Raw genomic sequence first — 24,136 nt, forward strand, 5'->3', positions numbered from 1 at the left:
GAAGCCTGTAGATAACATTTCCTCTGCTCGTCTTAACACTCCAGTATCCCACAGAGTAGCAGACACCCTGCCCGCCCACCCACCACCCTTCTCTGCCAACCCTTGTATTTTTGTTATGTAGTCCACCCAGCACAGTATCTTGCCAATGTGTTGCTCACGATAATTATACCTTGTGTTATTCTACGTGTGTTCGGCTTTTAATATGAATATAATTAGCATTTAAATGATTACTTAGCCTGTAAATGAGCTCTTTGTTAGATTTGTGTGACTCTGATAAATGTTTTTGCGTGAGCGCGGCTAGGAAATCCCTCCAGGAATAACACATTCTTTTGCACCGTGCTGTATACACACATTTTCCAGCTTTCTGAAACTGGATACTGAATTCTTCCGAATGTATATACTCTGAACAAAGGAGTTTTGTGATTGCCTTTTTGCTATGAGGTCCTCCAAGAATCCAAATACATCTTGTATTCGTTAAAATTTTTGATCTGGATGCTTCCTCTTTTTCTTTACAGTAATAGTCGAAGCAGTACTCCTGGAAAGTCCCGTGGACCCTCTCCAGCCCCTCATCTGCACCACCACCAACCTGCCCCCACTGGGGCAGCGGCCTCTTTTCCCCTGCCCCTGCCGGCGAACCCCACGACCCCTCACAACTTCCCCCCCTCCCTGCCGTCCTCAACTCTTCCTCATCACACCAATATGTTTGCGTCGCCTGCCGCTCTGCCTCCACCTCCTCCTCTCACCTCAAACACTCTGCCGGTCCCCGGACACCCAGCTGGCAGTGCCTATTCAGGTACCAATCTCTCATCTTATTGTGCCGAATGCATAAAAACATAAATGGTAAAAACATAATTCTGTTAACATGCATACATTCTTTTTCTTTCAGAACAAGATCTTCTCCGGCAGGAACTGAATACTCGTTTCCTGGCGTCTCAGAGTGCTGATCGCGGGGCATCGCTGGGTCCCCCTCCATACCTGCGGACTGAGTTCCACCAGCATCAACACCAGCATCAACATCAGCACCAGCACACACATCAACACACACACCAGCACACCTTCACCCCCTTTCCCCACGCCATCATGCCCACGCCTGCACCGCCCATGGTGCGTACCCCAGCCAGAAATGTGAGGATAAGTGTAACACAACTTTGAAAAAAAAATGTGATGATGGATGAATCTTATGTTGATAAATCTGAATGCATGTATATAATAAGGATGGGTTTAACTTTTAAAAAAGTCAAGCACACTGTGTTTTGCTGTATGAGTTATTTTTAAAAACAGAAACACCAAAAGAGCTTTTCTTAAGAAGTTTGGACTTCCTCCAAACTTCTGGAGTGTGTACTGTATTTGCCATTGTAAGCGTGTACAGTATGCTGGTTCAGTAAATACTGGAAGTCATAGCAGTGGCTCTCTCTCAATCGTAACCATGTGTTTCTCTTTCACCACATTGTGGCTTGCCTTTGTTGAAAAATTCTCCCTGCTGTTTTTCTCTGGCATGCATCTCCACCCTCTGTTCTCTGCCCTGGTTTTACAATTGGCAGCGAGAGCTGCCGGCAATACGTTTCTGGTCCATCCAAGCCTCGAGAACTTAATACTAGCTTATTCATTCCTAGTTTAATTTCATCATTTGGTTTGATGGAGCTTTGACTGAGAGCTTTCGGTTGGCAGGCAGCAGAGCAGATTAGTGAGTTGAGGTTACGTACAGACGCTCCCACACGCAGCTTTACAGTAACCGCAGTGCCCACACTGGGCCAGCAGAGGCTTAAGAGCAGCTTTTGAACCATGCCAGACTCAAAGGCCTCTGAAGAGCCTTGCTCTGTTAGCTAATGAGGGTATAAAACCAGCTTAAGAGGCACATTGTTTGCTCCCGAGTGGGAAACATTCTCTCTGGATCCAGAATAGACCACTTAAAACTTGTTAAATGACTCATTTATTCGCCTATATTTAGATTTAGAGTCACAAACTTATATTTTTCCTCAGGACAGAGAACCTTTTACTGCCAGCATACAAACCCATTTTTCTGGAGAGCACATTAAAGCATTTGATATTTGCCTCATGACTCCTCGAGATGTTTTTTCAGGAGTAAATAGTGTTTGCATGAAGTGTGTACTAAACTCTGTGCCTCTCTTCTCCTCCACAGTTTGAAAAATACCCCACTAAAGTCGACCCCTTTTACAGACACAGCGTAAGTACTTGCCATGTCTTTCGTGTTGTTGTTGTTATTTGTTGCGATGGCTTTTAATTTGTTCCTTTCTGAGCGTACAGGATGTTCCTATCATGTAATTTTATCATGCTATTATGAATGCAGTCACGCTACTATTATAATGCTATTAAAGTACATAGTCAGGTCACATTATACAGTACGTGGCTATTAAGTTTATATTTAGCATTTAGATAATCGTAAAATGTGTGTTTCAGATCATCTACCTTTGCAACAGGTTAATTTATTTGATCTTTGCCCTTCAATTACCGAGTCGCCATTTAGCAATGATTCATTGGCGTCACCCGGCCATGCACACGCAGACTGTGCAGTAATTACATGTATTATATAGTGTGTCATGATAAAACCAGTCATTGCTAACAGAGCAGGTTTAGGGTGACCTGTATTGTAAAATCATCTTGCTGGTAATATTTGTTGAATGTGACAACAGCCGCAGGTCAGACAAAGGTTTCATAATAATACACTGCAGAATAGATGCTTTCATTCTTTCATTCATAAACAGAGATGTTGTTACCAAAGCACCAGTCTATGCAAAGCTAAGCATAAATTGTTGCATCCTGTGAATCATTTTTATACAGTTTTACTCACTTGTTGTAGCCAGTATGTAATGACAAGAACAGGTTAAAGGAAAACATCACCGTTTTTTTATATTTTACCATATTCTTACCTCAACTTAGACGAATTAATACATACCTATCTTTTTTCAATTCACATACTTAATCTTTGTACAGTGCATCGTAAATGTGTTAGCATTTATCCTAGCCCCATTCATTCCTTAGGATCCAAACAGGGATGAATTTAGAAGCCACCAAACAACCGCTTAAAATGTCCCACGTATTATTTTGTGCCACCATACTTACTCGTGTAACTACTGTACTCATGTGACAGTCTTTAAATAGGGAAAACATGGAAGTGTTTGGTGGTTTCCAAATTCATCCCTCTTTGGATCCTAAGGAATGAATGGGGCTAGGCTAAATGCTAATACATTCACAACGCGCTGTACAAAGATTAAGTGCACGCATTGAAAAAAGATAGATATGTATTAATTCATCTAAGTTGAGGTAAGAACATAGCAAAAATTGAAAAATAGTGATGTTTTCCTTTAAATTGTTCTTTTGCATCAGTTAAACAGGGATCCAAATGCTAAAATCGGAAGGTATACTGTAAACAGCTGACACGATCAAAGAAGAGCCTCCCGTAATAACAGTTCCTCTCTTTCTTTCATTCTTTTCTCAGCTGTTCCACTCTTACCCTCCAGCTGTTTCGGGCATTCCTCCCGTCATCCCACCCACCGGACCCTTCGGATCTCTGCAGGGAGCGTTTCAGCCCAAGGTATCGCGATTTCAAACACTAAATATCAGAATGTCCAGACCACACCCAAAACGAATCATACTCCTGAAACATACTCCCCACACATGAAACAAATGTGGCTAAATATACACAAATCACAGATGGATAGTCGGTTTAGTTTTATCTGTAATGTTTCCCATCGCAATTCATTACAAATGTTTCGATTTAAATGTTGTACCATCTTATAGCGCTTGTCAACTGTCACACCAAACCGTTCTGGTTTAATGAAAGATCAGGTAAAAATAGTCCTAAAACAAAAATAACATGCACACTATTTACAATTGCAATAACTGATGCTCGTTCGGATCGGCTCGGAATGGAACGGTTACTCAACGAGAACGTTTTGGCATGGCTGTGGAAAGTGGCTTTAGTCAGCTGTCCATAATGTTTGGGGTTGTGATTGGCTGAAAATTCTAAAATGCCTTTTTTGTGTGCCTTACAGACCTCCAACCCTCTAGACGTAGCGGCCAGACCTGGAGCTGTCCCGCACACACTTCTTCAGAAAGACCCACGGGTACGTATAAGCCACACTCTTAAGAAAGGATGTGTTAATTTTTTACATTTTTTTGTATTTTGCTTTTAACACATTTTGTCATTTGTGTTGATTTTGTTTTGAAATAAAACACAAGTTGTGTTAAAAGTAGGGCTGTCAAAAGATTAATCACAATTAATCTCATATAAAATAAAAGTTTGTTTCTTAATAAATAAATAAATAAAAATGTTTCTTAAATAGATACATGCATGTGTGTATTTATATAATTACCACAGTGCACACACATATATTATGCAAAAACAAACTTTTATTATATATGCGATTAATCGCGATTAATCTTTTGACAGCCCTAGTGAAAGTAACACAAAATGTGTCGTTCCAATAATAACAGAGATGTGTGTATTCTGGGACTACGCATTTAGTGTAACACTGATTGTGTTGTTTTTAACACATCTGTTCTAAGAGTGCACGCCACCCCAAACACATATGCACGGATAAAATTTTAAATACTCTCTTATTTGTAATTTGCATCTCTAATTAATGTAATTGGTTGCTGCTTTTTATATTACTGACTGCAGAACGTTATAAACATCAGGTTAGAACTGCTGGATTTTTATCTATTGGTCACAATGCGTACTCACATACTTGTCACTTTATATGGTGCTTGTTCACATTGGTATGATAAGTAGGGAATAATACTCAGCATTCTGGCCAAATTGTTTCATGAGATGCTGCTTCATTAGAAAGGGAAATTGTAACATTTTAATTCAGTCAGTGATGAAGTGATGCTCGCATGCTAATTAAAAGTCCTGAGTGACAGCTTCGTGTCCCTAATCTTTCTCTCTCCCTTTCTCTCTAGCTGACGGATCCGTTCCGGCCGGTTCTCAGGGTAAGACTGCTTTATCAGTTATTCAGTTTGTTTCCCCACAGGACGCTGCAGGAAATAGAGTAAAAGCTCATTATAGTTTAATCCCACCTTACACCGAGCACCTGCTTTACGCTTCACAGTCTCTTTAATTAGCTGTGCGCTGGGACTCCACGCTCTCATCTCACAGCCTATAGCAGACAATATACGACTCTCTTATCATGGAAAGCACTTCGTAATGACATTTTGCATAATTAATTTGAAGCCATGCATAAAATAAAGCAAAGAAACCCAAATGAACATCGAAAGTTAAGTTTAAAGGTGTACTGTGTAAAATTTAAGAGGATCTCTTGACAGAAATGCAATACTATATTATCAGTGGTGTGTAACGACCTTATATAATAAACTGTTATGTTTTTATTACCTTAGAATAAGTTGTTTTTTATCTACATGCACCACGGGACTCCTTACATGGAAGTCGCCATCATGTTTCTACAGTAGCCCTAAACAGACAAACTGTTCTATAGAACGCATTTTTTCACTACGTTGTCTCAAATGATGATTTTTTGTCCTGTGGCGGCTACCTTTACTATGCGTTTCGAAAAAGGACAGGTGACCTTTGGACTGTGCCGTTGTTGGTTGCAATTCACAGTCTTACCGCTAGATTGCACCTTTAAATATTGCATAAATGTAAAATGTTGTTATTTAAAATGCATAACATAAACACAAATATGTGAATTATGTCTAAACATTCAAATCTTGTTTTTGTGTGTCCTCAGAAACCAGGGAAGTGGTGTGCTATGCATGTTCATATAGCCTGGCAAATTTACCACCACCAACAGAAAGTAAAGGTGAGATTTGCACGCATGACTGATGACACTGCACCTGTCAGTCCAGATCAGCACTGTATAGAAACATTTCCTGTCTGTTGTTTTATGAGATCATTTGAGACGGGTATCACATTTGCTTTATCTTCTTTAGCAGCAGATGCACATTGACCCACACAAGCTGGACTTCGGCCTCAAACCAGAGTTTCTGAGTCGACCACCTGGTCCCACCCTCTTTGGAGCGATACATCCACACGACCTCGCCCGACCTGCAACACTTTTTTCTGCAGCAGGTGAGTGAATGACCCTAATCTCAGCAGTGTTGTTTTCACTTATTCATTAGTGTAACATACTGTAAAAGAATTTTAAAATAATCATATTGTCTGCCCAAAATATCTCTCTGATTTTTGTAGTTGGTGTTAATTATAGTATAATGTTTTAAATCGTTTCATAGCTAAATTAACCTCAACCTCTCCCTGTGTCAGCATGGGTTTACTCCGGGTACTCCGGTTTCCTCCCACAGGCCAAAAACATGCAAGTTAGGCATATTGGAGATACCAAATTGTTCCTCCCCAACTTGTCTGAATAAACTTGTGTATGAATTAACTAGTTCTCGCCATGAACATAGCCATAGATGATGGAATGGCGTAAAGAATAAAAAGAAATTAACCTCAACCACAATTATATTCATTAGAAAAGACTTGGAAATCACAATTTTAATATTCCCTGATACTTCCTGATTTTTCTATATATTAGCTTCTAGATGCTATAACATTTAGCGAGCAATGTTCATTTGACTTTCTTTCAATTTAGGACCCACACATCCCTCAGCTGCACCATTCGGACACCCTCCACATCATCCTAGCAACTTTCTCACCCCAGCACCCCACTTAGGTAAGAAAACACATGCACTTTCACTTTTCTCCACTAGATGTCACTGAGCAGACAACTTTTTGATTTAGAATTATTATTGGATGATATTAAAATCTGGATATACAATCTATATTTAATATGTTTGTTAGTTATTATAAGATGTATATAATTACATTCTATAACTTAAGCACTATATTATAATTCAAGAATTCATTCACTGATTTTTGGTTCCTGTTGGTGTTTTGATTGACAGAGCCCTTCAGCAGACCACCTTCATTTGCAGGTCTGGCCTCATTAAGCACTGCAGCTTTCGGTGGGCTGGGAAACCCAGCACTCAGTAAGTCTCAAATATTCAAAAATTCACATTGTTATTTATTAAACTTCTCTTATTCAGTTCATGCTTTATTTAAAGTGCCCCTCAGATGGTATTTTAAAGTCGCCTAATATTGTCTTGGGAGTCATACAACAGGTTAAAATGCATACAAAAAACATTAGCCCTAGAAAAATAACAATTGCGATTAATCACATACAAAATAAACTTTTGTGTTTGCATAATATATGTGTGTGTGTGTGTGTGTACTGTGTGTATATATTATGTATATATAAATACACACATACATACATGTATGAATATAAATAAAAATATACCTAAATAACATAACTTTCTTAAATTTATTAGGGCTGTGCATCGATGCGTCGCGTTTCCCATTAAAAAGACCTGTCTGAAATCGATTCTGAATTGCAAGGCTCCGATTCTGTGTTTCATGCACAGCTTGTGCGTGTACTACAGCTCTGTGATCAGTAAGAAGTCCTTATCAATCTAAAATCACTATGAGTTTGAGTCGTACATAATGTGCATTTAAAAAAGCAACATTCGTCAAACACTATCATTCAAAATATTCTTTATTAACATGAAAATACCTGAAACAATTTGAAGAACAGCGATATAAATATGCCTCTAGATATTTGATAGATGATACTTCTTCTGTGGCACAAATGAAGTTTCTGGCATGAGAGCGCCCTCTGGCTTTTGGATGTGGCGGCATTTCACCGTAATAAATTAAAATTCATTCATTGAGAAAACGCGCATTTACACGATTAATTGTCACAGCCCTAATATTTATAATATTTACATGTATATTTATATATATTTTGAAATATTGTATGTTTCTTAAATACAAACATTAATGTATGTGTTTTTAAATATATAAAATAATTACACACAGTGCACACACATAAATTATGCAAATTAATCACAATTAATCTTTTGACAGCCCTATATGTTTCTCAAAATATACTTATACATATTACTTAATTTCCCTGGATGCTGAAACGGTTATTTCGAAGCAGTTTAAAGTTTTAGTCAAACCCCTCCTTTCCGTGAGCCTACTCTGCTCTGGTTGGCCAGCTGGCCCAGTTTTTTGTGATTGTTGGTCTTTCCACATACAGTGCATGTTGGAAACGAAATGACCATTGCCATTATAATGGTACAGGCGTGCGTACATACACAAAAGTGACTGACTGATAAAACATTGCAGTTTGTAAACCAACATCTTGCGACATGCTTTATCATAAGAACGACAGACAATTCATTTTAGTTTAAACACGAGTGCGTTACATCTTTAACATTTAAAAAATATGCAGAGATGACAGCTTAATGCAACAATGCAAATTCAGAAACAGGTGAAGGTGCGCTTTCTCTCATGCACGTGCACACAGAGAGAGAGAGAGAGAGAAAGAGAGGGAGCGACTGTAGCACTGATTCACCTGCGCAAGTTTTTTGGTACTCACATGATACAAATGTAATCATCCTTTGAAAGTGGAAATAACACAATTTGCTTTCACAGCGCAGAACACAGCCTCTTCTCAATGTGACATGAACCACAACAAATAGATGAAGTGTTTGAGGGTGTACCAGTGTAGACATTGTTCGCGGGGAACAAGCCATATAGGCAGGCAACATGCAATTGTGTTACTTAGTTAGGTAGATCCGTTACAGAAAAAAGATTCGAATCACTGAAGCGATTCAGAGTCGACTCCTTGGAAGACAATAACTTTATTTATCGTGCACTTTCAGAAGAACGACTTTGCAGACCGTTTACATTGATGGACAACTACACAACACACTGTAATAAAGGTAATTTAGAAAATCCATCTGAGGGGCACTTTAATGGTTTGATTTAAATCAATACAACAACAGTGGCACCTCCAGTGATATCTGAAGGAATCAATATGTCTACTAACATGATTTTGATTTTTTTTATTTAGCACCCAACTCAATGTTCGGCCACAAAGACGCACCCAACGCACAGCAGCACTTCAGCGGACCCCATGAGCCATGGAACAGACTGCACCGCACCCCACCCTCCTTCCCCACCCCGCCTCCATGGCTTAAACCTGGAGACTCCGAACGCAGCACATCAGTCAGCTCTCACGAGAGGGAGAGAGACAGAGAACGAGAGAGAGACAGGGAGAGAGAACGAGATTTGGATAAAAGGGATTCCTCAGTCAACAAAGACGATAAAGAGCGGTGCGTAGATCTGTGTGAATGAAATTAGCACGTCATATAAAAAACAATAAATCTATAAACCAGTTCAAATAAATCAAGCTGATAATGCGGAATATGCCATTAAATAATATTTTCCATAAATGTAATTGAGTTTTACTTCTATCTTTAGGGAATCCACGGAAAAGAGACACCAGAATCACCCTTCACCGATACCTGTAAACCCCCTCACTTTGTTGGGACATACTCGGCCTGCTGAACCCACCCGGAACCAAATCCCATCCAGCGAGCCCCGAGACAAGGAAAAGCCCAAAGAGCGCGAGCGAGAACGCGAGCACTCGGACTGGAAAGACTCCAACACCGATGAGCACAAAACGAAGGAGAATCATCACAGTGACAAGGACACACCCATCATCCTTGACGGACGGGTTTCAGAGGAAAAATCGGCCAATCGGGTGACACCGTCACCTTACATGAGGCCGGCTGGCCTTGAAAGAGTAAATGGTGGGTTGAATCGAGATGCTCTGGAGAAGAAGAACGAGATCACATATGAGAAAAAAAGCAGTGAGGTTAAAGTAAAGGAGGAGAGGAAGGAGGAGCCGGACGGTCCTACGGAGAGATCACCGGAGCAAATCCAGAGATCTACACCTCAAGCACCTCCTGCCACCGCACTCCACCCACCCTCTTCCATGCCGATGCCCATGAGCATGGCAGGCATGCATCATCCTATTAACAGTATCAGCAGCTTGGAGAGAACTCGTATGGTGGCCCCTTTCATGGGTATCAGCCCCATCCCAGGTGCAGAGAGGTTCCCCTACCCTGCTTTTCACTGGGATCCAATGAGGGACCCTTACCGTGGACTTGACATTCACCGGAGAGATCCGTTAGCTCGGGATCTGTTACTGAGGAACGACCCTCTGCACCGATTGGCGGCGCCACGCCTTTACGAAGCAGAGCGCTCGTACCGGGATCGCGAGCCGCACGACTTTAACCGTGACCATCCTCACGGACTTGCCTTAGAACAGAGACGAGAACAAGAGAGAGCGCACCTGGAAGAAAGGGAGCGCCTTCATTTGCTTCGAGAGGATTACGAACAAGGCCGTCTACATCCGATGCATCACCCCGCACTGGACGGACACCTCCCCCACCCCGGTCTCATGGCCCCCGGACTACCCAGCATGCATTACCCTCGCGTCAGCCCCTCCTCGGCGATGGCTGCTGCGCAGAACGGACTCCTAAATAAAACCCCTCCCACTGCATCACTTAGCGCTCCGCCCCCGCTTATCCCAACTCTCGGAGCGCGTTCCGCTTCTCCCAGACGGACTACCCCACTCAGCACTGACATTAGAGACAGACCCCCTTCACACACACATAAAGATATCGAGGCACGATGAGACGGGACAGAAACTTAAGCGTGTGCCCCTTGTTTGTGTCTGATGGACAATGGAACTCAAAGCACTTGATACTGGACTGAGGCTGTATCATATCTCTGTGTATAAATTGTGCATTACTGATGTTTATTTGTGTCGTTTTTTGTTTTGTACAAACCACAAATGAAGATTTTTCATGATCTTTTATCTGGTTTGCTCCTGCTTGGTGTGTATTCTTAAACATGTACAGTACGCCGAGCAAGGGGACAAAATATAGATCTCCAACCCCAACAAAGATGATTTTGGAATGTACAGGTACCTCAATACATTGCAAAACTTGTAGATATGTGCATAGTCTGTGTGTTTCTCTCCTTAAGGAAAAAATCATGGTACAAATATGCAAATGGTTGTTATGAAAGCTTTACTTTGACTTGCTGTACATAGTGGGCAGTGATCAAAGGGAGAGTGAACATTCTCACAGATTTGTTTTGAGTTAAATGCTGCATATTAATGTTTTTGAAGGATCATATTGTCCAAGAGACCACACATCCCTTCTTTCAACTATGCAACTTATGCGTGGGCTCTCTCTCTATATATATATATATATATATCACTCCTCTTCTGTCTTTCTCTGTCCTGGAGGACAACCATTCTTTACTAAACCCTCTCATTCTCCTGACTCACTGAAGCAACGGGACACGCTTACACATGACTGAGATGAGGCTTTTCAATGGCGATTATTACTTTTAACAGGTTGCATTCCTTAAATCTTAATCCAGAAACATGCATTTGTTTTTCAAGCTATAAGAATCTGTGTTGACAATCCTGACAAATACACCAATGTTTATTGAACAATGCTTAGCATAGAGAGTGCTTGCCTAAAAATTTTAATATCGTTCTGCAATTTGACAGATTGCAAACATGACAACATCCTATCATGACCCATGATGTCACAAGACAAGTGTAAACGGGACACTATCCTATTGGTCTAATTGTGTATTAAAGTGTTATGTATCTATGAAATGACAAAAGCAAGTCGTAAGCTATGGACAGTTTGTTTTTAATGAGCAGAGATCTATTTTAGTAGTCCATGGGAGGGTTAGTTGTGCGCTTTTAAACTCTGTGAAATTCAGATGTTGTGCCGTGTTTTTATTTTCTTTAATTTTCTCTTTGGTTTTCTTAAAATCGAACATTAAAATGTCCACTGAAGCAGTAGTGGGTAGTCAATACGTATTGCAAAGAGATTGTAAGAAACTTTTTTGCTGTTTATCATGTACGTAAAAATATGAAGTCCTTTCTAGATCATGTAAAAAAAGGGTGAGGCGACTCAGCATGCTCCTCAGTTAAACTTGTGTTATGTAAATTGTGCCATGTTATTAAAAAATGTGACCTAACATTGTCAAAGTTTGTGCTTTTTTTGGCAGATTCTGCTACAAATGAATAAGCTGTTGCGGTTTAATAGTGTAACATTATACTTCAGACATAAATGACAGACTTTGAGGTTGTTGAGAAAAAGTTTTCTGAAGTGAAATAAGAATTTTCATCCTGATGGACAAAGGCTTAAAAAAAGCACATAAATTACAGGCACTTCTGGGGATTAAAATTTTTTTTCATGATTTAAAACACTTTTAATCTGAAGGCCTATTTCTGATTTTTTATAATAATTATGTAGAAAAAAAATACAACTATGCCAACATTACTTTCATTACTAAATAAAAATCTCAATATTCTTGTTAAATTTAATGACTTGGACAAAAAAATGAAGATAAATACACCATGAGAGCCCAGAATAGCCCAGGTAAAAGTGTGCTAAAATGCACTTTAGATACACTTAGTAAATGTAATATTTTTATGCGCAAATTTTGTACTTATAATATATTAAAAAAATTAGTCTTTAGTACTATTTAACTATTTTCCCGCCATTGACGAGTTATCTTGTCATGTAAGAGAAAAAAATAGCATGCAAAAAACGTGTTCCTGATTAATTTATATGTTAATCTTTAATAACACGATTATACTCTAGATGGCCCATTCACCACATTTATAAAAAAACTGAAGCCAAAAATAATTTACAAATTTTAAACAATGTATGTTTTGATAATCGTTCTAAATCTGATCTCTAACAAAATTCATTCATAAAAATGCAATTATTTCAGCTTTTTGCAAAAAAATTATTAAGAAAAATTTTAACATTTAAGAAAAATCTGCATATTTAAGAGTTTATACGCAGAGAAAAAAAATATAGATAGGATGAAACTTTTTTCCCCATTTTGTTTATTTGTTTATTTTTTGTTTGAAAGCAGAGGATCTGTTCTTTGATATATTTGTATATGCCTTTATATTTTTATAAGAAAATTTCTTGGAAGGCATTTTAAGAAAATTACAAAACAAATGCTGGTGGGGAATGAGTTAATTTAAACTTAAGAACATCTAAGTAGACTCAACTACACTATTTTGAGACACAATTTATACACAATGTATCAAAAATGGTATTTGAATATATTTTTAGTACATTCAACATCATTCATATTTTTTTACCTGGGAGATGGGGATTTCAGAAAGGTTAAAAACCATCAGGGTGAGACCTCAAAAAACTGATAAAATGCCAAGAACACATTTCTGCAAATTCTAGGGGACTACAGTACATTTACCATGCTACGTTTGTGAGTTATTGTTCTAAAATGTGGTGGAAAAAACAACAAATAAACTTTTCCATAGCACTGTAAATTTGTCTTAAGCGTAACATTCTGAGAACCAGAATAACAGATTTATGTATAGGACTATTTGATCTGGTCAGTCACTTTTACAGTTTGACATCATACACTGTTTAAAATAAAGCTTTCGAAAAGGTTCTTTGTCAGAACCTTTCTGTTTCACAAGGCTATAAAAAGGTAAGAAATAAATTATTTTAAAATCCTTGACAGAAAGGTATGAAAAATTATTATTTTTAAGAGAATAGTGACTAAGTGGCTCTAACACCTTACTAGGGCATACTGCTTATTTTCTTGTAAAAATCCAGAAAATGTGCATTTTATAGTTTTGCATCACCATTCAGAGGACAGTACATGCCTGAACAGTGATTTTACCTACAGGTAAGATGTTTACCTTAGGAAATGTATATTTGTCAATCTAAGAAGAAAAAAAACACAAATTATCATTAGATAATTATCATTATAATCAGATGTTGATATTAAGTACATAATATCAACATCTAATATGGAACTATGTTTTTATGTAAAACTGGAAAAAAGTGTAATTCTTTAGGTGTCAGTAAGATGAATGGTAACATACAGCCCACAGAGCCTGATGGAGCTGTGCCACAATGGAGGTGAGTCCAGTAATGAAGTTACACTACAGGGCCCAATAAAATATATGTTTATATATATATATATATATATATATATATATATATATATTAGTGTAAAATCTTAAAAAAAACATGTAAAACGGCTAAATTTCCTCCCATTAAGGAGAAGTTTTTAAAAAGACTATGAGAAATGTGTAAAAGCCAAGTACTGTCTATTCCATCAAATTCTTGCATGTGCAGAAACACTGTAAACTGTTCATGAGAGATGCTGATTCTCCAAGCATCAAAAGTGCAGCAGCCGTTTAGGTACTCACCCCACTAGATGGCAGCAAAGCTCCTTCACTAAATCTGAACACTTCAACTTGAAGGTGAACCAGGAACAGGTGCACTGAAGGGTGCGGTTCACATCAATGCTGTCATTTGAGAAGGTTAATGTGCTGGTCCTTCTGGTTTATGACGGCACCCACAGGCATGCAAACAATGAATGTTGTCAAACAGGCAAAATACCCTAGAAAGCCAAAGAGGATTGTCATTTAAACACAAAAAAATTACCAGACAGAATCAGAAAGAGATGTTTGCTGGCAAAAATAGCATGAGATTCTGTAAAACTCATGATTAAATAAAATACAGCGATCAAATTACAGACAAAGCATTATTTTGTGTCTGTCTGTTTTTTTCACTACATCATTTCATACTCTACCATTTAATTCAGTCCATTTATAGCTTTTAATCCATGAGATATAATTAAATTTAAATTTCATTTCATGCACCAAGTGTCACATGAAAAACTATCAATCAACTGAATTCTCTTCTGCACCCTAAATCTACTGCATTCTGTGCTTTCTGCATTCCTTTCATGTCAAGATGCATGAGTGCACAAATATAACCATTGAAAGGATTAGATACAAATACGGGGTATTTCAAGCCTGAAGACAATAATTATTACATGCATTTAACAAACGTGTGTAGTAGCTCAAAATCCTTGACTTACATAATTGTTCAATATTTCAGTAAATGTACAATCTTTAACAAATAACTACATTCTGCATGTCCATATCTATTAAAAACAAAAAAACTGCTGGAATTAAATATTAAAGAATGTGCCTTTGAATGCAATTCACTACTGCTGTTTCACGGTGTCCTTGGTTCCTGTGAACAGACTAAAATACGCCAAAAATTCTTCTGTGGTACACAAAGCACTGATAAGACAAAACGGCTGGTACTGCTCCAAATAAGATTCAACAGCTTCATAAATAGCATTCATGCAGATTCAAACCCTGTGCTATTTGTCATCAAAGGAGCGTGACCTCCCCTGCAGTTAAATTACATTAATATTTATGAATGTTAAGCTTAAAAGAGTCAAACTCTGATCTAATTTTAACACAAAAACAGTGCATGATAACATCAGTTGGAGTTTAAGTCCTGACCAGTATTAAAATGACTTGTAGGTCTCTCATATTATATCTTCACCTAGGTTACCCACAATGAAATCTCATTGGCCCACAACGCAGTTCCACTCACGTAAATGTAGTTAAACATCAAATGATCTCGTTGCCTTGATGTCCCAGCATTTCAGCCTTTTTGTGTGTACAGAAATATAATTGACCCATCACTTATTAAAAACATGAATATTTAAAGCATATCGAAAGAGACACTGATGAAAGGGTGACGTAAATACCCAAAGCCCTTCATCTGCTCATTCTCGCCGACCTAGACCGCAACGACTGACTTTCCACCAATTATCAGTGTCTGGCTCTTGAAGGGTCGACTATCTGACCCCTCGCTTGTCGCTCAGCAGGATCATTATCCCGCATTCAAACGCTCTGCAGACCCCAAACCCGATAAGAGCATTGTTATCGCCCATCACACATACCCTGGAGACCCATTTATAGAGGGCATGATGTGTGAGCCCAGGGGAAAACTCAATCTCTTTTAGACAGGAGAAACATATACAGAGAGAGCGAGAGACTCACTAATTGCCTAACTGGATTTGGCCTCCAGTGTGAAATATCTCCAGAGGGAAAATAGAGAAAGGATAGAGACATAAAGCGAAAGGTGAGAAATGAGTATACAAAGCTAATTCAGCAGATCTGACCCCTGCCGTCTGCTGGGAAATCTCACCTCACACGTATTCCAGATATACAGCATGGCGGTATAATGGAGATGACCCCAATATCACCACGGGAGAGGAAAAGCCAAACATTGTATCGACCCTCAAAGACAATGTTTCTCAACCAGGGGCCCTCAACAGAATTCCAAGGGGGCATCAAGACATGACAAAACGAGGGCTCAAATAAGCTAAAACAAATAAACATCAACAACACAGGTATTAGTGTTTGGTTAGTTTTATAACTTAAACATCATGTCATTCTATTTATGCCAAGCTTTAAAATATTTCATGGGTATTTAGTCTGGTGGACTTAAATCACCTCACAACAAATTCGCCTCGTGACCCAGACAGCAGTGGACAACGGGGCGGATTCGCGCCGAATTCGACAGTCTTCTGCTCTCTGCACCCTGTCAGGGTTTATTTTGCGATAACAACCGATTTAATGTACATTGTCCCGGTTATTACACGGCTACTTACCATGTGTAAATAAATTGACACGAAATATTGATTTATTATTTTGGCGGTAGTTAAGCTTTTGTTTATAACAGCTTGAATAAGAAACAGCAGAGTGACATCAAACATATAAACAGTTTAAACAGATTCACTCCAAGTTACCCGGATCAGTTGTTAACAGTTGTCTCCGCTCTCGCATGCAAGGTTTGAATGTGTTACAAATGAGCCAAGAAATATTTCAAATGAATATTTTGTCTGCAATTGTTTACTCGTGCGGCAAGAAGCTGCGCGGGGATTACAGGTGTGCTCGACTTCATCTGACGCCACAAGAACTGACTGACGGATGACGTCGAAGTAACGCGAGCGCGAGACGAAATATGATTTCTTGGATCATTCTCGCGGTACTTTGACGTCATCCGGCTGTCGGTTCTTGTGGCGTCGCATGAAGTTGAACCAGAGTCGTATAATAACAGAGTTACGAAACGCTTTGATCTCGCCGCCGCGCGGTCACGTGATTCATGTAACGTTCTACAGTTCCAAACCAAGCAGGGCTGTCAATCTGTTTGCATAGGTTTTCAGCTATTTTAGGTAAATATTAGCTTGTAATGGGAATTGATCACTATACTTACTGTGTTTATAACGTTTTTTTTACTAGGGAGTGATGGAAATACAGTAAATCAGTTAATAAAGATAAACAGTTAATTGTGACCCAAATATAACTGTGGTTATCTATACCAACTACAGCAACACAGTTTATCTTTTATTTTTGTAGCAAAATATGGCTATATAAATGGCTATCAATCTGCTAAAAACATAATTCCTACACTTTTACTATATTAAAATCACAAAAAAGATCGCCAACGCGGTTATTTGTAACAGTGAAGCATAACAGAAACACACTAAATTCATATTTTAAATTCACATTAAATGTTAATATAATCATACATGATTTTCGAGGATACATCACTCGTATTACTTACCAAACACAATGAAACACATAGCAGCATTGTGAAGCAGTGTGACTTTCTTATAAGGCATTTAGCTTGTCGCTGTTGCCCCCTAGTGTTACTCGTAATATATAAAAAAGATAAGTATAAAGTAGATGGCCACCAGTAATAAAATATTAAACCATTAAATCTATATTATTCACACATTATACACAACCCTTTAAAATATAAAAAATTTACTAGTTATTATTAACGATAATCATTACCTACAGCAGAGTTCATAAAATATCACTGTTGACTATATTAATGAAATGTCCGAAAATGTAAAGAGAAACGGTAATTTCATCGATTTACAAGCAGGTGCCATTGAAATGAATGGGCTTCAGTGCTGCGTTTGGAACTATGCGTCACTACCGGTCACTACATGAAACGCTGTTACTTCCGCATTCCATTCTTACAACGGACGTCTATGTGAGTGTCGTAACTCTATTATTATACGACTCTGAGTTGAACAAGCCTAATGTCTCCTACGTAACAGATCTCGGAATGTCGCCATTGACCAATCAGAATAAAGTATTTCTCTGAGAGCCGTGTACTGACAGCATTTACCAAATGCCAGCCTATATGAAAAACACTTTAGTAAACTATATTAAAATTCCTAAATGTTATAATGTTTTTATTATATAATATAATTGTATTATCTACAGTGTTTACAATTCACTAGAGTTAACAGAATACTGTAGTAGCCTAAATATTGACCAAAAAATAATAATTTAAGTAAATACTAAAGTATGCTGCAGCATATACCAAGGCCTGGAAAAATATATACATTACAGGACAATTTCCCGGACAGAGTTTAGATTAAGCCAGGACTATAGGCCTTAGTTATATTGGGACATTTAAAGGGGCGGTGAATTTGTCGATTTTATTGTTTTATACTGTTGCCTGATGTCTACTTCTGATGTCCGCGTGGTTTTTACATTCAAAAACATCAAAAACAATAAGTAATAGGCTATTTTGTAACATAGATTAGTGGCTGTCTGGAGAAATGGTTCGTTTGAAGGGGCGGGCCGCATTGAAGACCTGACGTAAACACCCACTGCTATGATTGGACGGCTTCATTCCCCGTCATTACATGTGGGGAAATGTTTTAAAAACATTAATGTGATAAAAATAGCAGCCGAACACAAATATGTTTGAGCCACAAAAGATTCTGGGTGCTAAATATGATACACATAAATGACAATACGTATATTAAAGTAGAAACAAAACTCGACGTGACTAAATTACCGTATACAACACAGTAAGCGCGCATCAGAATCTAAACTGCGGCTAATAAATCCTTATCAATAACTTTGTATAATTTGATTGTGCTTGTGAGGTTGCTTTTACATTCACGTAATGTTAAATACCACAGTTATATGATAAAAATAAGCTTTGTTGAGTGTTTGACCTTTCAAACGTAACTCGCCTAAATTACCGTATACAACACAGTAAACGGGCATCAGAATCTAAACTGCGGCTGATAAATCCTTCTTTATAAATAACACTGTATATTTCTACCGTTAAATTACAGTCGTGTTGTTAAGTGGTGTATCTTTATTAATCGTTTAATGTTTTTAGTACATTAAAACAGTCAAACATACGTGTTTAGACACGGATGTTACAACAGACATATCAAGCGATCTCTTCTAACAAAGCAATAGTGAAACACAGTAACTTATATAAAGTAAAATGTCTTACTGTGTATAATGCTGTGTCATTGTTGTCAGATCCAATATAAGTGGTGCTTTTAATCACAGTCTCTCTGCAAATCCAGCATCGACTTCTTTCCAAATAAATCCGTGTACACAAAGTTAACAAACACTCCCCACACGAGCTGGAACTTCTTAAAAAGCAAACTTTTTCCAGGCATTTAATGTTATGTTCCAAGCCTCCGAATTAAAGTATTTAGCTTCTGTGTTGTTCCCACGCGGTTCTTCCACAACCGAAAATGCGTTTCCAGTCTATCATAAGAGATCACCGCGTCAAAATAAAAGTCTCTCAGAAAAAATGTATTTAAAAGTCATTTTGGTTACATTTGTCAATCTTTAAAGACATATTTACTTGTTGAGACACACGTGTGTCACGCGAAGCTGTGGGCGGGACTTCAAAAGTGGTCCTTGTATTTGGCTATGGGGCGGTGCTTCAATTCTACTTTGACGTCATAGATTTCCCGAATTCCACACTGGCTTGTTTTACTGGCTTGGTGCCAAAAACGGTTATATTTCAGTAGCACGGACGTTTTGAGTTCTGAAACTTGCAGGATGTTCATTTAAGTATGATGACCTCTTATATAACAAATTATCAAGTTTAAATTGAGTTTTTGATTCACCGCTCCTTTAAGTAGTTTTTACAAACATACCTTGCAAAAAGACATAACTGTGTCCATTATGAGACAAAACAATGGTACCGCTATGTTAAGATATAAGCTGTTTTTAGTTAAGACCGCTCAAACATGCATTTTAGTCTTGGACTAGACTTAAGCCCTGTCCAGGGAAACTGTCCCTACATGTTTGAAGCAGTTTACAGGACACACATTCTGCTTTTTACAAAGCATGGGACAGTTCTTCTGTAATGTACAATTCCGTTTGAATGTTGTTTTATCCCATAGAAGCCCACATAAAAGCCCACTAGGGAGCCTCAACAAATGCCCAAGGTCATAAAATCATGATTTTTCTAAGTGTTATAAAGACTTTTAGTACATATTTCAATTTAAGCTTGAAAATATTTAATGGGATTAAAAATTGTTTGGGGGGCTACAAATATAGTTGTGAACAATGGGGGGGAGTGACTATAAATTCAACACATCTGATTAAAACCACATGGACAGGCTGCCCAGCTGGCTCTACATTCCTTTGTTTGAAGGTGGAGCGCATGCAAACAGAACCCATGGAGACCTGTATCTATGTGTCAGTCAGTAAGAAGTGTTATCTCGTGATGCTTTCCAGATGGCCCTGCGGGGAGAGGGTCAGCGATTTTAAGTGCATACATTTAGATGGTTATTGAGAAAGAAGGTGAAGAAGAAATCTCAACACAAATCGAAACACATTCGACTTGTTAGTATCTAACAAAGACCACATACAAGATTTGCTGTAATTAAACAATGCATCTCCCTCCCCTAATACTCTTCAAAAGTGAAATTCTGAGTGAATTTTTCATAATGAGAGGTTAATCCTCTCCTAAGACTGGTGTGTAATGTGTAAGACTACAAAAATGTATTTTAAGTAAAATGTTGTGCCAGTACAGTAAACAAAGAGGAGACCACCGCTCCTGTTGTAGAGCTCAGAGCATTGCACTTGCGAGATAAATCCTCCCTTTCCCATGCATTCACTCTCTGTGTACAACCAGATAACGTTACCAAGGAAACATCCAGGATCCATCCAATCAGAACTCTCCCACCAAGCTGCTCCCCATGCGATATGCAAACAATTAATATCTTCAGCGAGAGAATTAATCTACATGCGTATGAAAGGTGGGACATTCCCATTTCATTGACTTGTTTTCGGCTCAACAAGAGAAAGACAAGGTCCAAAATTCCCCTCTGTGTGGGATTAATGCCGTGTATACATTCCAATTCCATCCCTGTACATAGGTGTGCATTTGGTGAAAAAAAATACAAACAGCATACATCACTAGGCAGTGAATTAAGTGTAATTACTTCTGAAGCAACTCCATTTTCCCAATGCGATCGTTCCACCTAGAATTGCCTGAATGAAATATAGTGACATTCAACAGTTAATCAAAGTCTCTGTAAATAATAAGCCATTGGTAATGGCTTTGTAGGGTCTGTGATTTGTTACAATTTGCGAAAGATCAATAATAGGGACTGTAAACTATTATGATCATATTATTAGGCTATTATTACTATAGACATCTGCATCATTTCAACCAATCATGTTATTGACTATTACTCAATAACTGTCATGCTACTTAAAGAATGGTTATTAAAGTTATTAAACACAAAATTAGGCCATATTATGGCACACATTTTTTCCACAATGGGTGCATTTCCTTACCACAACTTAAAAACTGCACCTGTGAAAAACTGCTGTGGTTATTCTTCCTCATACATTATAAACATAATGCAGTACTTTTATGTGGATGGTATTGTTATTTTGCACAGAAAGCATCTCTTTTTACCCTGTTTTTCTTGATACGTTGTACTGTAAATAACAGTATTGTAAGTAATAAACTGTAAGCATCGGTAAAAACAATAAGTAATATATATTTATAGAAAAAATATAGCTGCAAGCACCCACTCAGCCAACTGTGCATGAATCATACCAAGTAATGATATTTACTTCACAACTTCTGATTCAAGCACACTTCAAGGTAAAAATAATAAACTATTAATAAACTATAATAAAAAATAAAGAAAACATTCATTTATATACCAAAATGTTAAAAAGATCTGTACAACACTGAGCTAGAAATGAATAGAAACACTTTTCTTGAAATCACTCTATACAGGATTAGTACCTGCAGGCGTATGTTGATCACAGTGCATTGTTTACAGGGCATATGTTTGGTTATTTGCTAAGAAGATTTTACAAGAGAAAACGAAATTAGACTTGTTACACAGAAACTGACGTCACATCAGTGCGCCTATAATTAAACCTGTCATATTTATTCAAGTGTCTGCCACTTATCACATTTGCTTACAACTTAAGAATGAGCACACAAGTTATTAGCATAGGAAAACAAACTACTACGGTTAGCTCCATTAAAATATTTCTCAGGTATAGCACACTGTCGAAAAAAGGTACAAAAGCGGTCCCTGGGGTGCTACCCTTTCAAAAGGACAGATTTGAACCCAAATAGTGCATATTAGTACCTAAAAGCTGCATGTTTGTACTAAATGTCTACATATCTGTACATAAATAGGAGAGGTGGACAGTATTTTACATTTTTCGAGTATTTGTTTTTTTATCAGTGTTTTTCTTTATAAAACATACATTCCAAAGCATATATCATAATTTTTACTCTACTACATTTCATAAATACAAGTTTTTGCTTAACATTTAATATATTAAAGTACATTGAACATCTAGTACTTTCATACTTTTACCCAAGTATGTAGTACTTTCAAATTTTTTACTCAAGTAAATGTAACTAAAATACTTAAAGGGAAACACCACCGTTCATCAATATTTTACTATGTTCTTACCTCAACTTAGACAAATTAATACATACCTATCTTTTTTCAATGTGTGCACTCAATCTTTGTACAGCGTGTCGTGAATGTGTTATCATTTAGTCTAGCCCCACTCATTCCTTAGGATCCAAACAACGCACAGTACAAAGATTAAGTGCATTCACTGAAAAAATCTAGGTTTGTATTCTTTCATCTAAGTTGAGGTAAGAACATAGTAAAATATTGAAAAACTGTGCTGTTTTCCTTTAAGTACTGTCCACCTCTGCAAAATAGTACATATTAGGACCTTTTTAAAGGGTAATGGCCAATTGGCAACCTTTTTTGTGTAGTTTGTATCAAAAATAGTCCATTCTATATGAAATTTTAAAGACAAAATTTGTAGGAACAAGAAATAATCAATATTTTTATTTACGGTAACAAGAAAATTCTTTACAAAATTTGAATAGTGGATCGTCTGTGCATTTTCGTGGAGAAAAGGTACATGAAGGTACAAAAGTCACTGGGGGGTACACAGGGTTCCCACACCTTAGTTAACTTCAAATTCAAGTACCTTTCAAGGACTTTCAAGGTCCTTGAAAGGAATAAATATGGGGACACATTTCAAGTAAGAGCAAGGTTACATCGTGTTACCTTTTAAGATACATTGTTACAGTTCTCTTTCGAGGGAACTCACGCTGCGTCAGTGCGGTGACACTTTGGGGACGCCCCCAGGGGTAAGAGCGTCTGAATGTGTATATCAAATTCAACCAATGGTGAGGCTTAACGACAAAGACAGGGTGACGCGGGAGCCATGAAGTATATCGCTATCTGAAATATTGCCTTCTCAGGGAACAACAGTTACATACGTAACCCAAGACGTTTTTATGTTTTAAAAACTATGCAAAAAAGCATTTTGGTTCACATACAGAAGATATAAGCATTTAAAGCGAGCAGTTTAGCAAGTGTACTTAAAAAGTCTAGAATTGTATGATATTATCCTAGACTACACAGGGAATAATATGGATTTTTACCAGAAAACATCTTGCATAAAATAGATTCAAGCACTTTCAATAACTTGTATCTATGCATGTATATTTTCAAAAACTTCTCAGGGCCTTGAATTTTTTCCCCCAGATTCACAAACTTCCAAGGATTTCAAGGACCCATGGGGACCTTTTCTCCAGGTATATCATCCTCAGTTTTCTGAGAGTGTGAAGGAACCTGCATTTGTTACTTTGCCAATAACTCTATGCTAAGACAATGCAATTTCACCAATTTGTATCATTTCTCTTTTACACTGGCACATAAGCTGAACTCCCATTTCAAATTAGTTATCGGCAATGACTCGGCCGACTGACTCGGGACTGCGTTCTATAAGGCACCCTCAAGGGCACTGCTCTAAATGCAATGAGCGATGAGATCCTCGCTTTAGCTGCCATCGCTTCAGGTTGTGTTGTTCTTGGTCAGCGAAGCCGCCGGTGCTCTTGCGGGTCATTGATTAATTGTGGTCATTAGGCGGTGAGAGAATGGCCTCACCTGGAGTTAGAGGTGGAAATCAACGGGAGATTAAAATTAATCACTCCAAAAAGCAACAACATCACCGGCAGCCTGTAGAGAGCGGGATGCTGGGAAGGGAAT

At 38.0% G+C, this 24,136-nt stretch overlaps 1 protein-coding gene across 8 annotated transcripts in view; it reads left to right on the top strand.

The window, feature by feature from the left end:
* auts2a (activator of transcription and developmental regulator AUTS2 a) overlaps positions 1 to 11,899 on the top strand; it is a 411,500-nt gene extending 399,601 nt beyond the window's left edge. For 3 of the 8 annotated variants that reach the window (XM_065258438.2, XM_065258483.2, XM_065258491.1), the window contains 13 exons: positions 516 to 793; positions 887 to 1,125; positions 2,141 to 2,185; positions 3,458 to 3,553; positions 4,014 to 4,085; positions 4,924 to 4,953; positions 5,709 to 5,780; positions 5,911 to 6,049; positions 6,570 to 6,650; positions 6,883 to 6,966; positions 8,707 to 8,766; positions 8,898 to 9,159; positions 9,308 to 11,899. In XM_065258438.2, coding sequence (XP_065114510.1) covers positions 516 to 793; positions 887 to 1,125; positions 2,141 to 2,185; positions 3,458 to 3,553; positions 4,014 to 4,085; positions 4,924 to 4,953; positions 5,709 to 5,780; positions 5,911 to 6,049; positions 6,570 to 6,650; positions 6,883 to 6,966; positions 8,707 to 8,766; positions 8,898 to 9,159; positions 9,308 to 10,529 — 2,680 coding nt within the window. In that variant the 3' untranslated portion in view covers positions 10,530 to 11,899. The remainder of the gene's footprint in view (positions 1 to 515; positions 794 to 886; positions 1,126 to 2,140; positions 2,186 to 3,457; positions 3,554 to 4,013; positions 4,086 to 4,923; positions 4,954 to 5,708; positions 5,781 to 5,910; positions 6,050 to 6,569; positions 6,651 to 6,882; positions 6,967 to 8,706; positions 8,767 to 8,897; positions 9,160 to 9,307) is intronic. The other 5 variants (XM_065258447.2, XM_065258457.2, XM_065258467.2 and 2 more) reach the window with 5 other exon arrangements.
* Positions 11,900 to 24,136: the final 12,237 nt, after the last annotated feature.

This window comes from Paramisgurnus dabryanus, chromosome 10 (assembly GCF_030506205.2).
Source record: "Paramisgurnus dabryanus chromosome 10, PD_genome_1.1, whole genome shotgun sequence".
NCBI classification, from domain to species: Eukaryota; Metazoa; Chordata; class Actinopteri; order Cypriniformes; family Cobitidae; genus Paramisgurnus; species Paramisgurnus dabryanus.